Raw genomic sequence first — 16,073 nt, 5'->3', positions numbered from 1 at the left:
TTTTGAACTACAACTCCCATAATCCCCAGCCAGTGGCCAATAACCAGGGATTATGGGAATTGTAGGCCAACATCTGCAGAAGGGCCAAAGTTGAGTAGCCCTGCTCTAGCACTATCTATAGTCTATGCCATGGATTCCTGTTGAGACCCCTTAGTTTATGAGACCGTGGACTCTTAAAAAAAAAAACACTAGCCTTCAATAGTCTATTGAAATAGTCTACACTTCAGCATCTTCAATAGTCTATGGTCTCTTGTAGAGAAAGAAGCCATTGGTGAAAAGATGCCACAAAGTCTTCACCTTGAGCTTGGAATGGTGCTATCACCCTTACTGGGGTGTCTATAGCACCTTTGTGCTGCTGATGCAGGATAAGAATGATGAAGGGTGCAAGAAGAGGGCCTCCTTTCAACTGTTGAAGGCCTAGTGAAAGCTTATGATGTAAAACAAATAGGCATGGGTCTACTAACAGGAGAATTCCTCTAGCAATACAGTAAGGCTCAGGTGCTTCATAAGGCAGTACAGGACCCAGGACCACATGGGGCGTCTTTGCTAGTGTCAGACACTCTATCCTCCCCTTTATGATTTGGGCCTTAAAAGACCAAGGAACAATGTGGGTGCATGGAGGACAGGTTGTAAGAAAGGACAATTTGACATTTCCCAGCATTCCTGATCACATGGCACGCCTGTTAAGGCATCAGCCTTAGGTTCCAATTTTCCAGCTTTGTTGAGTTTGAGCCAAAATGAGATGGCCTTAATTGGCTGTAAACCAGCAGGTTTTTTTTAAAAACCATTAAATTTCCATGGTTTGTGAAAAGAATGTTTATCATTGGATTGCTAATACTATAATCTCCTCCCCAATGTAATACTGTTGATTGTTCAAGTATGAACTGCATCATATTTTATGTCTGATAAAGATGTAGGGTATTCTGCATTGTTTGTGCATCACCCAACTTAGCTGACTCATTACTTTCCCATAGAAGGTAGTGGAGTCACTCATAAGAACAGCTCTGCTTGGTCAGGCCCAAAGCTCATCTAGTCCAGCATCCTCTTTCACACAGTGGCCCACCAGATGCTTCTGGGAAGCCCACAGGCAAGAGCTGAGGGCATGAGAATGAAATCTACTCATATATACAGAGACTCATTTTCATCTTGGCTCTTGTTTCATCTAGAATGCAACAGAACACAGGAAATAATTGACCATGTTACTAGTTTGCATGTGAGTGAATGACACATTTTTGCCACACAGAAATATGGCAATGAATAGTGTTAGCAGAATTGAAATTGCAGATATGAAGCCTATGTAAGAAACAGCTTGCTTGCTTGCTCTAGTTCCATGTGCAATGCACAGCTTTTCATGATTGCTATTAAAAAGAGATCTGAAAATTGGATGCAGATTATTACCACTGAATTTCTTATTTATTTATTTAACGTTTTATATCTCGCTCTTCCTCCAAGGAGCCCAGAGCGGTGTACTACATATTTCGGTTTCTCCTCACAACAACCCTGTGAAGTAGGTCAGGCTGAGAGAGAAGTGACTGGCCCAGAGTCACCCAGCAAGTCTCATGGCTGAATGGGGATTTGAACTCAGGTCTCCACAGTCCTAGTCCAGCATTCTGACCATACCATGCTGTTTCCTTCCTGAGATGGTGCAATACATTAACAACACTAAGAAGTTTAAGAAAGAGAACCCAAATTATTTATGGGTTAAGGTAGAGTTCAAACAAACTGACCATTCTCTGGTAAACTGACAGAGTCTGGAGTTTGTGGTACAGGAGGCATACTTGCAAACTGTAAGCTGTTTTATTGTATACTTCTAAAGCAGTTGTAGCATATAATGTTGAATTTAAAGCAGTAAAAGATGCCCTACAGTGTCTAGTGCTGTACTGCCTTATAAAGCATCTGAGCATTACCACAGGGCTTTTCAAACTTAAGATTGCCAGATGTTGTTGGACTACAACTCTCACCATCCCCAAAGAGTTCTAGTGTCCCTAAAGAGCTTGTGTGGTTCTTCCTGTAGAATTCAGCAAGCTGTCTGAAATGTTCCATCTACAAAAGGCCTTGTCAGGCCTAATCCTTTGCAAGGCTTCTGGGCCTATCAGTGGGATAAATAGAGCTTTGTAATTAGTAGTAAGTTCTTCATACACAAGCCTGTCAGAATACCTCAGTTGTATGCTATACTGTTTTAAAGTTTGAGCAGGGAAAACCAAAATATCTATTTTCAGCACTTTTTAACCTGCTGTAGCATTTTTAAAAATTAGATCTCCTTGAAATTCATTTGTAGATCACACCAAATTTCAGGTTATTAGCTCAACAGCTGTAATATTTATAAGCAATATAATTTGAGGCTTATAATAGCAGAACCGTAGCTTTGTTATCTTCTAAAGGAACACTGGCATGCCCCTTTAATGTATGGCAAAGTCATTCTTTAAAGTGATCTCTTCCAACTGCAGTATTTACATCAGGTTCAGCAAATAAGTTTGTGGTAGCCAGTCATGCTGGTGGGGCAAAGATCTTTGCTTCACTGCAGTAGGGAAAACTACTTGCACAATAGCATTTTGACAGCAACTTAGGAGTTTGCAGCAGCCATGGGGCAGGATGTTAAGCAGATAGAGGTGAACCATTCACAGATCCAGCATCTGCAGTTTCATATATCCATGGTCAGGTAATTGACAACCTTGGCATATGTGGGAAAACACCATTTGCAAAGGGTTAATTCCACATATCCATGGGTTTGGGGTGACTAGAAATGACCTCCAGGGCCACCATTTTGAGGAGAACCATTTTTTTCATGGAAAAAACCCAGATTTGGGACTTTTGAGGGGCATTGCTGGAAACCTGGAGAACATGGTATGGCACTTCCCCTCCCCAGTTTTGGGGGCGGTTTTTCACCATTTTCCAGAGTTTTTGGAGGCTCCCGGAACCCAACCCCGCCAATCCCATTGCCTCAGGTGATTCAGTTACTACAGTTCCACTATCTACAGTTGTAGCGGAGAACAGAAACCCTGTGGATACATGTATAACACTGAACATTATGTAAGTTGTTGACATTAAGTTCTGTTGTGCCCTAGTTCTTATAGTTATGAATTACCAAAGAAGTCCACATGAAATCTGAAAGCTTTTATTAGTTTAATTTCTGAAATACAGCACAACTCTTAATTGAACAGAAAGGCCACATAGTGGGATTCAAGGATCTTTACAGTAATAGCTATACCTAGGATACCAACGTTCAATATTACATTTAACAATCTACCCATTCTAGCTACCTTTCCACATAGCTAGTTGCATGTTTTATTGTCAAGCTGGAATTGTGGGAACGAGAAGAGGGTAGATTTTGCCCAGCACTTGTTTGCTTAGACTATTACTACTCTATCTACCAGTTGGGCTAGCAAGGATAGCAGACAAGCAACACACCTTTCGAAAACTGGAGGGGTAAAAACGCAAACCTTAGTTTTCCCCAAGAGTTCTTCAAAGCTGTAGTATCAAGTCCCTATATAGCTACTTGGTTATGCTACTGGATCCCTCCCCCCCCCCCCCACCAACCTCTGATATGTTTTATGGAGGAACATAGCCAGGCTATCACAAAGCCATTATAGCAGTTAGAAGAGGTCTGGCCTTGGAGGTGCCTGCACTGGAGGAGCTTATTTCTAACCCAGCCCATTTCCAGAATTCACCATCACTAGCAGTATTGGCACAGTCCCTGACAGGCTAACTGGTATCAGGCATGTACCACCACCTGCAGAGTTCTCCAAGTGGTAGAATTCCAGAGCATCGATTTTCAGATTATGTGTACTTCCCTGAAAGTCAGTGTACATATCTCTGCCATCGTTTCCGTATAGTGCCAAACAACAGAAGCTGGGAGGCACAGTAGGACTGGCTGTCCCCTACGTCAGTATGTATGCGTCTCAAAAGATGCCCCACAATCTTCTGCCAAGCAGATTTCCATGTCAGATGTAGAAGGGTTCTTAAACAAATTAATGTGGAAAGCCATTTCCCTAAAGATTGCTCATCCCGCTTGCCTGCTTAAATGCATTTTCATGCATTTTCTCTGGATAAAATAAGTTCATTCACTCATTTTAAGAATGTTTTGTGATAGTACATCGAATCCTATGATGCCAGAGGCTTTATTTTAAAAAAAAAATATTTTCAGCAATAGGAATGTTTCAGCCAGCTTCTAGTGCCTCAAATGGTTGTTTTCCTTACCTTCAAGATACAATATGTAGGCAGGTTTCATTGCTTATAATACTGATAGTTGGAATGAGAGGACACCACTGGCTTGTGCTTCATAACACTGAAGAAAATACATAATACTGCATTATGCTGACCCCACAGACTTCTATTGGGCATGTAATCCTGAGAACAAGTTTACCAGTCTGCTCACAAGGAGACAAGAGACTTGTTGCTATAGTCAGAAACCAACTTGCATCCCTTAAACCAGTACTAAGGAAACAGCTGCCAGAAGTCCAAACCAAACTAGAGCCTCCACTCACATGTAGTACTGCATTCACTATGAAGCTTGAGCAAGTTTGTCTACATCACATAATTTATTCACAGACACAAGGCTGCATACATGCAGGTAACTAATTCCCTTATGAGCCCCTTTATGTTAGCATACCCCACAAGCCTTGTTGAGCAATTAAACACAACAAAGAAAGGCTTAAAAAATGGAGATAACAATGTTAAATGAGGTGAGATCTGCCACCACTAGCAACTGTTAGTATTACTTTACAATGGCATGCCTCGTGCTTTGATTATCCTAACTTTATCCTAACTGGCATCTGTGCCAGCTAAAGGCTATTGATGGAAACCATACAAGAAGAAAATACCTGTTTCAGTGAAAATTCTTTAGGATATCTAACTACTTTTTCACAAGGTTACTTTTGTTAAGCTTGCACGATTAATGACCATCACAACTGGAAAATGCAACTAAGTATTAGGTAAACTGGTGAGGACACTCAAGAAGTGTAGCATTGTAAAGATCAGAGCATTGCTTCCTTAAAGTTGTTAAAATATATTTTGAAGCAGGTTATTTAAAAGCCAAAATCAGTTTGTCAGGTTTTGGCAGTGATTCCCCTGTCCCCTTACAGTCCTGCAAGCAATCATGTTATATTACTAAATCCTTAACTTGCTTTAAAGTATAAACAAAAAAGCAAAGCTATTTGCCTGAATCTGAAAGAATATGGGACAGCACTGGGAAATGTGTAGGGTGAGAGAAGGAGGAAATGGGTGTTTTAAGCTTTTTAGAGTCATGGGAAAAGTCATGCAAATAACCCATTCCAAATAAATTCACACCACTCTGCACAACACTTATTGTTTTGCTATAGTACCACTGTACTAGTGAACAGTACCACGGTAAAAACTGAGATATTTAAAGTACTTGGCAGTGTATGACTTTTGAGTAACACAAAACAGGAATTCCATTTCAAAAATCACTTGTCTTCAGCTGTATAATATTTCTTCTACACCACCTTTTGCACATTACTGAAAGCTTACACTACAGACAGGCACTATCCAGTTGTTCAGAAAAACATTTGTCTACAACTGCCTTTAAAATCTTCAAATATTCAATGATGCTACAAACTGGAGTATTAAGTCATGTAGCCTATGCAATTTAGAACAGAACAAAAAAGCAGCAGCAATACAATGTTATACTTTGGTTATCAATGCCTTACTTTCTTTTGCTTTTTGTGTCAGTAGTCTGAAAAACACTAGAAGCAGACATGAGATTTTCTATATATTGTCCAAGAACTTGATTTTCTGATTTCAGTTTCAGGTTTTCTTCTTTAACAGCATCTACTCTTGCAGACAGATCTGTAAGGACAAACAGAAGCCTTTAGCAATTGAGTTTTACACAAGTCACTGTACTGTCTTTTCTAGAAAAAAAATTCTAGAAATATTTAGCAAAAAGATAAAAATAAATGAAAACACATATATTGTACATCTGTTTGTCCATATACTGAGTCAGACCATAGGTCCATCTAGCTCAGTATTGTCTACACAGACTGGCAGTGGCTTCTCCAAAGCAGGAATCCCTCTCAGTCCCATCCTGGAGATGCCAAGGAAGGAACTTGGGAGCCTAGATGCTCCACCCCCTAAGGGGAATATCTTACATTGCTCACACTTCTAGTCTCCCTTTCATATGCAACCAGGGCAGACCCTGCTTAGCTAGGGGGACAAGTCATGCTTCCTACCACAAGACCAACTCTCATCTGGCATATTTACTTAAATGCATACCACATACTTCTAGGCCTGTTCATGTTCAGAAAATTGAGATTCGACCCAATCCAAATTTGACAATATTGGATTCAGATTCGATGGGCTCTGGCAATATCAAATTCAAATTCTGACTTAAATTTGGATTTCCGCCATAGTGGTCAATGGGGAAATTTTAAAAATCACGAGCTGGTCCTAGAGCCTTGGAACTTGCCGCAAATCTGAGGAAGGAGGCTCTAGGACCAACCAGTGATTTTTACTTTTTTTTTTTTCAATTTCTGTATTCACCTCTGAGGAAAAAACCTATTCCATTTCGCTAATTCCAATATTCTGAAGTATTTCCAAAATTAATTTTGATATTTCTGAATTAATTTCAACTACCAATCCAATTTTTTTTAAAAAAACATGACACACATCGGATTTGGATTTTACTGATTTGGGGCAATTTCAGGGGGAAAAATCCTAATTCTCAAATCTGAATTTGCACAGGCCTACATACTACTATAATTCATTTCAAGTATCTTCCCATCTCAAATTCAGGACTCAGAGTAGGTATGAGATACGATACGTTTGCAGCTTCACAGGCAATGTTAAAGTTAAGGAGAAAATTATATTTTCTCCTGATAATATACTTAGTACACAAATGAAGAGGAATGACAGCTAAAGTGATGTAGTAGCAGCATGTTGTGTGTGGATCCTGGAAACTTAGGTTTAGGTCCCTGTTCAGCCTTTGGGCAATTTTTTTCTCAGTCTAGCCTACAGACTGTTGCAAGAATAAAACATGAATTTCCTATAAACCATCCTTGAAAGAAAGGTATGGTACAAACATGATAAACTGCTGATCCTTAAACAGCACCTGAATCACACTTCTGACCAGTCAACAAGATTTGGGAAGTCTAAAGTTTCGGTGAGCATGTTTCTATTCTGTTGTCTAGATCAGTGTTTCTCAACCTTTTTGGAGTCAAGGACCGGTACATTCTTCATGCGCAGTATCCCGGACCAGCACTTAGCAAAGTGGTTTCAAGTTTAGGTTTGTAAGTTTATTTAACAGATTTCTATACCGCCCAAAACTTGCATCTCTGGGCGGTTGACAATTAAAATCTTATCATAAGCAATAAAATCATTAACATTAAAACCATTTAATGATTTTAAACATTAAATCATTAAAAGCAAACATTAAGTATTAAAACTATAAATCTTATTACAAGCCTGGGTGCAACTGATATTGTGGGGTTTCCAGGCTGGTGTGTGAGCCCTGATGTCTTTCATTGTACCCATTAATGAAGGACAGTAACTGCATGGGAGGGCAAACATTTTCTTTTTCATACTTAAAAGCAGTCCTGGTATCTTTGGTGTTACCCATGCCAATGCAATTAGCTTTGCAAGCTCAGGGCTGGGTCTTCTTCACACAGCTGAAGGGGGGGTTGGGTTAAATCTGTAGTCCAAGACAGCAAAAATCTGCAGTGCAAGACACATACCAGGGCAAGAAAAGTTAACCAAGAGGTGTTGTCCAACGGCTCCAGCCTAGGTTGTGGCTAGAGTCCTCCCTCCCCTTCCCCTCCCGCCTTGCAGTCTCACACAAGGAGCGAGCAGTGTTTGAATTAGTGGGCCACATTTGTGACCACGCGGAGGAGGAAGGAAGACATCCAGCAACAACCACCTCCACCCTGGCCTTCCTCGCCTCCTTGGGACTGCTGCACTGCTTCTTCCCCAGCAGGAGTCTTGTGGAGGGCTGGCTTCAGCTCAGCAGCAATACTCAGGGAGAGCCCAGGTGGGATCAGAAGCGTTGCTATTTAAAGGCAGCTCCTCTCTCTGCCTCTTTCTTTGCCAAGGAATTTCTCAAACCCTGGGATCAGCACCAGTTTCAAATCTCTGTGCACCAGGCTAAAGTTGCACCCCTGACTTTGTGTAAGTGTGTGTGCGTGTGTGTGTGTGTATGAAACAGCTCAACCTCTCAAGAGTTTCTGTCTCCAAGGTGGGGTGCTTCATAATTCCCCCCCCCCCCTTTTGCATTCTTAAGGCTGCCTTCAGTTGACGGAATCCCTAGTATGAAATAATATATGTAGGACTGCCCTCAAGTAGAAGCTGCTTTCTGCAAGTATGCTTGCTGCCTGACAAACGTGGCTGCAGCTTTAGTTAGTTGTCTTCTTGAATTAAACTCGGGGGGGGGGGGGGGAGGAGAGAGAAAGAAAGTAAGAAAGAGATTCCTACAAGCTCAAGGCATTTCTTTGGCACACCAAGTTTGCAGTTCAGCTTCCCAGACTTGGCTAAGAAATTGATGATGGCATTGGTCACATGCAAGGGGGCAGGGCACAGAATCCACAGAGCCCGGGAGAGCTCTCTGAAGCGCATTTCTAGGCAGACAGCCCTTGCTGCAGGGATTACATGCATTTCAAGGAAGCGAAATGGATGTTGTCCCAGCAGCGAAGGCTGCTTGCCTAGAAATGAGCTCCACAGAGCTTCTGGTGGCGACGGCAGCCCCCACCAGCTCGAAATTGGTTTTGCGGTGGGGGGATTTAATTCTCATGAACCAGCACTCAACTCCTCATAGACTGGCACCGGCCCATGGACTGATGGTTGAGAAACACCAGTCTAGATCATTCAAGCTACTGCTAGTACTACAAATATTTAGTATTAAAATAAGCTAGCCTCAGCCTGTTGTCTAAATCAGAAGACTTTTGATCCTCAGCGCTGAAAGTGGGGAAACAAACAAAATAGACTGCAGAAGCAATAGAATTTTGCAGAAGCACATAGAATTTTGGCCAGTAAACCACAAAACCAGGTATGTCTAGTATATAAATAAATAATAATGAGCTGCAGAAATGTGAAGGATACAGAGTGCTAATCAATATTTTGCCCAGAATGCCAAGATGTCCAAGGCTAGCCTTAGTCTCACACCACGCTGAGAGACACTGACCAGTGAGACATGCCTGTGCAGCTGTGAGGCTCTCCAAAGCATGCCAGCACTGCTGTGGAGGCAGTCTGCTCCATACCTACTAAGCATTGTGCAATCACAGTTGTGATGCTGCTTCCATTGGGAAGAAGAGAAGTAGCATTGCAACTAATAGGCAAAGAGCAGACTGCTTTTGCAGCTGCAGCAGCAAACTATGGAAAGTCTCACAACAGCACAGGCACCCCTCTTGCCTATAAACGTTTCTCTCTGGTATGTGACCGAGTGCAAGATTTAGTACAATGATCAATATCTGTCACTAGCAATGTACGCGGCTGAATGGCATCCATGGGAATTATAGTACACTTTCTGGACTGTAACCTACAGCAACAATGCTGAATCCTCTTGCCTGTGTGTACATCCCATGTACATCCCATCACATTAAACAGAATTTGCAATCATGCAGTTTTAAGGCTGCTCTCTTATCTGTAAAAATAATCTATTCTTAAAAAATTGTTCTGCAGGTTGAGAAGTGACTCTTCCAGATTGAAGAAACCAACCTTCAAGTGTATGCTGCAGTTCCAAAACCTGATTAATAAGTCGTGTTTTTTCTTCCAACTCCACTTGATTTTCAGCCTCAACAGCTGTTAAAACACAAAAAACTTTAGAATAGCTAAATATTACAATGTTTAAGAGTGAAAATGTAAATGTAGTAAAAATGCCCTCTACCATCCATATCCGCATTCATCATCGCTGAGTGAATCCTATCCACTCTTGAATCCTGTTCTTCAGAGATGTATTCTGCTCAAAAAGGAAAACAATAGTATCAATGATATGAATGTATATGAAACCAATTTTTCTAGCTTAACTATTTACATGGATAATGTTTATCATCTAAACAGCAATATACAAGAACACAAAACAAGCATTTAAAATGCTCAAGGCAGATGGATGGTCTTGTTTTTGAGGATCTAACTGTCTGCTATTTTAAGGAACGGTGAGTATGTTGCCATTTTCCAGGGGGGGGGGGACTGTATTCATAACAACAACGAATTAGGGATACACAGTTTGCATAACCCCCAACCCTTTTTCCCAACCACCACCAAATCTTAGCTGGCCACTTTCTGCACAGGGCATAGATGCCCACTTAACACCGACTTCTTTCAGCATTTTGGCAACATCTTTGAAGCAGTTATAAGCTTTGAACATGTTAAGAACAAACTATATTCTTAATTTCAATTAATTAGTTTACATTTTTCTAAATCAGTTCACTAGTACTACTACTAAGTATTTGAAATACTTGTATTATTTTATTATTTGAATTAAATACATTTATTGAACTAAATTGTTTTATGGTTGCTAGCCCCTCCCAAAAAGCTGTGCAAGCATGGCAGGATATACATCTGTTAAATGAAGAAGTACACAAATATTAAACTCAACAGCAGTTAATCCCAGAAAGAAATGGCTAGCTGTATGAAACATACATTTGCTTTGTCCAGTTTTAAATTGTGTTTTAACTTCATTGCACAGCACCCTAGAATTCCAACGCTATAATTATTAAATGTAATATTTCAAATTCACAGTCCATTTCTTCCAAGTTATTCATGACGTTAATGCATTTCCACGAAGGGACACATTCCCTATGAACTGACAGATGGAGAGGAACACAGAGTGAGAAAGCCTTCTTTGAACACAACTGTCCACAAAGACCCTACAAGAAACAGATCATAGGAGTGTTGGGTGCCTAATATGCAAGGCGGCATACCTGCAATGTTCCTTTTTATTCCACCCACAAAGCCTTACTAGCCAAATATGTGGCTACCATTGCTACTGGAAAGACGGAGGGCCCATCCCTAAAGAGCTTTCCCTGCCAAAGCAAGGTAAGATTTTGCATGCTGCAAATGAAGAGAATAGGAAGAAGAAGCCTTCCCGGCACACACCGGCCACCCAGCCTCCCCTCCCAGCAGGCATCTTCTCGTCTCCTGCGGTGATCCACGGGCAAAGGAAGCGCGCGCCCAACCCTCTCCGCCTCCCCGTTCCCCGCCCCACTATGGCACGCGCGTACTCACCTCCCCACCTCCACAGGTGACCCTCGGACCCCGTCCCCGACCCCAGCCTAGTTCAAAGGCAGCCACTACGCCTGCGCAGCTTCCTCCTCACCCCACCGGGAGCGCACGCGCCTTGCACCGTGAAAACAACTGGTAGGGAGTGGAAAGAAGGGCGGACTTAGGAGGGGCGAGTGAAAGAGCCACCAATCAAGGCGAAGGAAGGCCGGCTGCTTTTCGGGAAGTAACCACTGAACGAAGGGAAACATCAGCCGACGTCGTTCTACTGGCTGTGGGCTGCGGGGTTAGGGCTCTTTGCCGGTTTGCTTCCGCTGCAGCGGCCGGGGAAGGGTTAGTAAACATGGTATTGCAATCCCAGGCGTTCCTGTTTCCCCCAAGAGGTGTAGGCTAATGCAAGGCAGACTGTAAAGCAGATCTTAATCCAGCTAGCCTAGGAAGTTTGGAAGAAAGGTGCTTCTTCGAAAGTGGCTCTGTTCTCACTAGGGCAGAAGGAGGTGGGGGGAAAGCAAAAGGCCCGGCTTGTGGGACCATTAACAGCAGCTTGATTTGCAGAAATCAGCATGTGAAGCTTCTTATGACACGGGACAAGCATTATCATCTAGTTGTATTTGCAGAGCAAACTGCTGTTAAAAGCCCTGGAACTGGTTAAAAAAATTGCAGCCTTAATTCTGACGCTCTTTAGCAATCTGAAGAAATAGAATTAAGATTATAACATGACTTAGTATTTTGCATCATACATGGAAAAGGAGCCATTAGGAAAACTTGAAGTGCTATGCTCCGAAACTGAACAGAAAAGTGTTGTGTGACCAAGGCTGCAATTCTATACATACAGTTACTTGGGCCTAAGACTCATTTGCGTTCAGTGTAGGGTTGCCAACTGTCCCTCATTACACAGGGATATTCCTCATTTCAGGGATGAAATGTTGGTCCCTATAGGGACAGCATTTGCCTGTCATTTATTCAATAGCATATAATTCAGTTACATATACATCAATGATACTCAGACTCTTGATTACCACTGCATACACCTCCCACCTCCCCCGCCAACCAGCCCCCCAAACTTGTGTCCCTCATTCTGGAACTTGTGTCTTTCATTCTGGCAATGAAATGTTGGCAACCCTAGTTCAGTGGCACGACTTGCAGTGAAATACGGGCGCTGCAAGAAACAGAAGGCCGGGAGGGAAAGAATGCAGAAGGCAGGGGCGTAGCAAGGTTGGATTGGGCCCAGAGATGAGATTTTTAAATGCCCCCCCCCCTCAAAGTCCAGGGCCTCCGCACACCCCAGGCCCCCAAGGTTATAAGTCTGATATTTCAAAATAAGTATGCTGCCTGGAAATACATTTCACTGAATACACACATGCATACTTCACAATATATAATGATAAACACTGAATACTATGTATGTGTGCTACTTTTCATGCCTAGAACACACTAGAAACACCAATTATTAAAATGGGCCCCTCGCTGCAGATTAGCAAAGGAGACTCAACCATGCAGTGTGAGCCTGTGTATGTTTTCTCAGAATTCTCAACAAATTCAGTAAAGTTTGATTCCAGGAGGTTTTTCACACGAGGCTTTTAAAACCCTTTAACACAATCTCCTCTGGAATGGAGGTGCTGCATTCATATGTTGGCCAGATTTACCCTGAAGGCCCTGTGAGTTATTGGGGAGCAGTTCACATGCAATTCAGGTTTTTTACTGCTTGTTAGAGTGTAGCCTGATTTATATCTAGAGTAAAAAACAACAACACTGTTTTGTGTTGGTTCTTTGGGACAACTTCAGTTTTGCAGTAAAGCCTCCCAGTAAACTTGCAGTAAAGCTGCTGTGTGTAAAAGTCCCAGGTAAGTGTGTGGAGAACTGCAGCCTCAGGCAGCAAATCTAACCACATTTAGCTGGAAGTACATTTCGTTGAAATCTAAAGGACTTACTAGCAAGGAAAGCATGTCTACTTAAAAATAAACTCCATGGCATTCAACTGTTTGAAATCCTTCCCTGGTAAGTGCATATAGGATTGCACATGCTCAGGGATGTAAAGCAAACCAAACTAATTTGTGCTACCAGCATATTTTGCTCCCTATAGGAGACCAGTAAGTCCCACTGAAGCAAGGAAGATAGGTAGGGAGAAATAGAAAAAAGAGCAAGAATTAGCACCATTCCTCAGGAGAGAGAAAAAGGAGAGGGGAATGGAAAATTTGCCAGCTTTTAAAAAAAACTATCTAAAAAGTCCTATAAGTGGCTTGTTTCATGGCAGAAAATTACAAAAACTTCTGGAACAAACAATATTATATTAATTTATTCATTCATAAATGCACTTATGTTCAAGCTGTTTGCAACCCAGAAGGTCTGAATAATAATAATAATAATAATTATTATTATTATTCTATTTCTATACCGCCCTTCCAAAAATGGCTCAGGGCGGTTTACAAAGAGAAATAACAAATAAGATGGCTCCCTGTCCCCAAAGGGCTCACATTCTAAAAAGAAACATAAGACACACACCAGCAACAGTCACTGGAGCTATTGTGCTGGGTGGGGATAGGGCCGGTTACTCTCCCCCTGCTAAATAAAGAGAATCACCACAGTAAAAGGTGCCTCTTTGCCCAGTTAGCAGGGGTATGAGAACTGTAGCAGTATGAATGAGAACTGTGAAGCATGTGTTGTGCTTTTATTTTATTTTTCTTTAGAAATGCCAAGCTGGTTGGACATGTCCAAAAACCTCACTCACACTATTTACACTGTATGTCATCAGTCAGTACTAGCCTGCCACCACTCCAAGTGCCGCCTCCACGGCCCACCGGGCCCATTGCTGCCGGCCAGAGAGATAGGCGGCCTCTCTTTCCCCCCACCCCCGCCTTCTGTCCTCGTCTCCAGGTGGGCGCGGGCCCTGGCTACCAGGCCAAGTGCTGCGGCCGGGCCTGCCGCCTTGCCTCCGCGGGCCGGGCCTCGCTGCTGCCGCTGGGTGCACCAGCCTGAGCCAATCAGGTGCCTCACCGCCCAGCCAATCAGCTGGGCTGCCGGGACACACATTCGAAGGCACACCCAGGAGATATCTCTCTCTCTCTCTCTCTATCTCTCTATCTCTGTAATGATACGAAATGTTAAGGAGGCCCTGCACATGCTGGTTTGCCCCCACACCCCACTAGGGATGACCCTGCTTCTGAGCACCTGCAGTGAGTGGTTTTTATCTCAGAACAGTGAGAGACCACAACCAGCCCTACTTCCACACTGCGGAGCAGGGAGAATGACTTTTAGGACTGAGGATGTAACTTCAGGAGCTCCTTGAGCCCTGGCATGTCTCACCTATCTTAAAATTTTACCAAGAAGAGGCAGATTCCTCAATGTGTTTCAAATTAAATATTCAGAGACTTCTCAGTCTCTCCACCCACCCACCCCGCCCCATATCAAAGCCCCACAGCAAGCAAGCAGATCCCTATATGTCCAGGTGGGAAGGTAACCACAAAAAGAAATCCACATTTTACCTCTATTACTGACAATGGCTGGCCTGGGCAGAGGGTCTTCAGAGATGTGGTGGGTAAAGGCAGCCAGCGCTGCCCACTCTGCCTGCCTCCTTCCTTCCTTCCTTGCTGCCTGCCGGCCTGCACTCAAGTTCAGGCTTCAGGGAGGCCTGCATTGAGGCCTGCACTGCACTTCTCTGGAAGCCTCACCCACCCACCAATCAGCTGAGAGGCAGGGAGAGAAGGAGCTCTAGCAGCTTGCAGGCTGCTTAGATTGCCGGCCAGGAGGGTAAGCAGGAGAGAAGGTGAACAGGGCAAGGGGGACTGGCTGAGTGAGGGGCCTTGGGGCTGGGTGGGTGGGCAAAGGGGAGTCATGTGACATGTCTCGGGGGGGCTCTCGAGGCAGTGGGGCCCCCAGACAACTGTCTCCCCTTGCCTCATCGTAGTTCCGCCCATGGCAGAAGGCTACAATACAAGGGAGGCAAGCAATGCACCAGAATTCAGAGGAAGAAGGGGCAGCACAAGCCCTTTCCTCCCCTCCCCACTTCACTTGGTTTGGAGCACTCTGGCTGACAAACTGTATGTAAAGGTGTTTTATTACAAAAGGATGTAAAGGCAAAGTGTGCCGTCGAATTGGTGTCGACTCCTGGCGCCCACAGAGCCCTGTGGTTGTCTTTGGTAGAATACAGGAGGGGTTTACCATTGCCACCTCCCGCGCAGTATGAGATGATGCCTTTCAGCATTTTCCTATATCACTGCTGCCCAGTATAGGTGTTTCAGTGGGGAGTCGAACTGGCAACCTTCTGCTTGTTAGTCAAGCATTTCCCCACTGCTCCACTTAAGGTAGCTAAACTGGATGTCATGGCAGCATTTTCTTGTTTTGTATGTATGTGTGTATGGAATAATGTATAAAGGCGTAGGTCCATTTTTTAAATTTATTTATTGGGAAGATGAACCCTCCTCCTGCCTTTGACTTACTGCACTGTAAGGCACAACAAATCCTCCTGCTATGCTAAAGCATAAGGCTAAACACTGAAATTTCATTTATGGCATATTATAGTCACAGAACATAACTGTCTCTGCCCATTTATAGCAATACAGCTGTTTGTCAACACTCAACCATGTGCTTCCCAAACCACAACATAGCAAATATTTCATTCCCGACGCACAAACAAAATACGTGTCAGATATTCATGATTACTGATTCATGAAAAATGGAGGAAATCCCTATTCTTTAAAAGGGGGGCACATTGTTTTACCATAGGCACTGCATGTTTTGTTGGCTGCATAGGTGGAGAGAGTTTTTTGTTTTTAACTGTATACTGAGGAAAGATGAAAAAAGGATAGCATGAGGGAGACCTCTACTGGCCAGATAGGATAGGCACAAATGTATTATCTGGTAAATAATTTCCTTTCCATCTAGTATGCAAACATATTTGTTACCACGATTCTGTA

The 16,073-nt window shown here is 43.0% G+C and overlaps 1 protein-coding gene across 4 annotated transcripts; it reads right to left on the bottom strand.

Moving 5' to 3' along the window:
* Positions 1 to 3,099: 3,099 nt before the first annotated feature.
* On the bottom strand, positions 3,100 to 14,795 carry SCOC (short coiled-coil protein). 4 transcript variants are annotated; one of them, XM_053254930.1, is made up of 4 exons: positions 14,643 to 14,795; positions 9,827 to 9,898; positions 9,658 to 9,741; positions 3,100 to 5,805 (listed from the first exon to the last, which is right to left on the bottom strand). In XM_053254930.1, exons 2-4 carry the CDS (start codon positions 9,846 to 9,848, stop codon positions 5,663 to 5,665), a joined length of 249 nt encoding a protein of 82 aa, XP_053110905.1. In that variant the 5' UTR covers positions 9,849 to 9,898; positions 14,643 to 14,795; the 3' UTR covers positions 3,100 to 5,662. The 4 variants fall into 4 exon arrangements, with proteins under 4 accessions (XP_053110905.1, XP_053110904.1, XP_053110906.1 ...); XM_053254929.1 differs by lacking the exon at positions 14,643 to 14,795 and adding an exon at positions 11,167 to 11,313; XM_053254931.1 differs by lacking the exon at positions 14,643 to 14,795 and adding an exon at positions 10,863 to 11,060.
* Positions 14,796 to 16,073: the final 1,278 nt, after the last annotated feature.

The sequence above is a fragment of the Hemicordylus capensis genome, chromosome 5 (genome assembly GCF_027244095.1).
Source record: "Hemicordylus capensis ecotype Gifberg chromosome 5, rHemCap1.1.pri, whole genome shotgun sequence".
Lineage (NCBI taxonomy): Eukaryota > Metazoa > Chordata > Lepidosauria > Squamata > Cordylidae > Hemicordylus > Hemicordylus capensis.
This window is presented reverse-complemented; position numbering and strand designations above follow the sequence as displayed.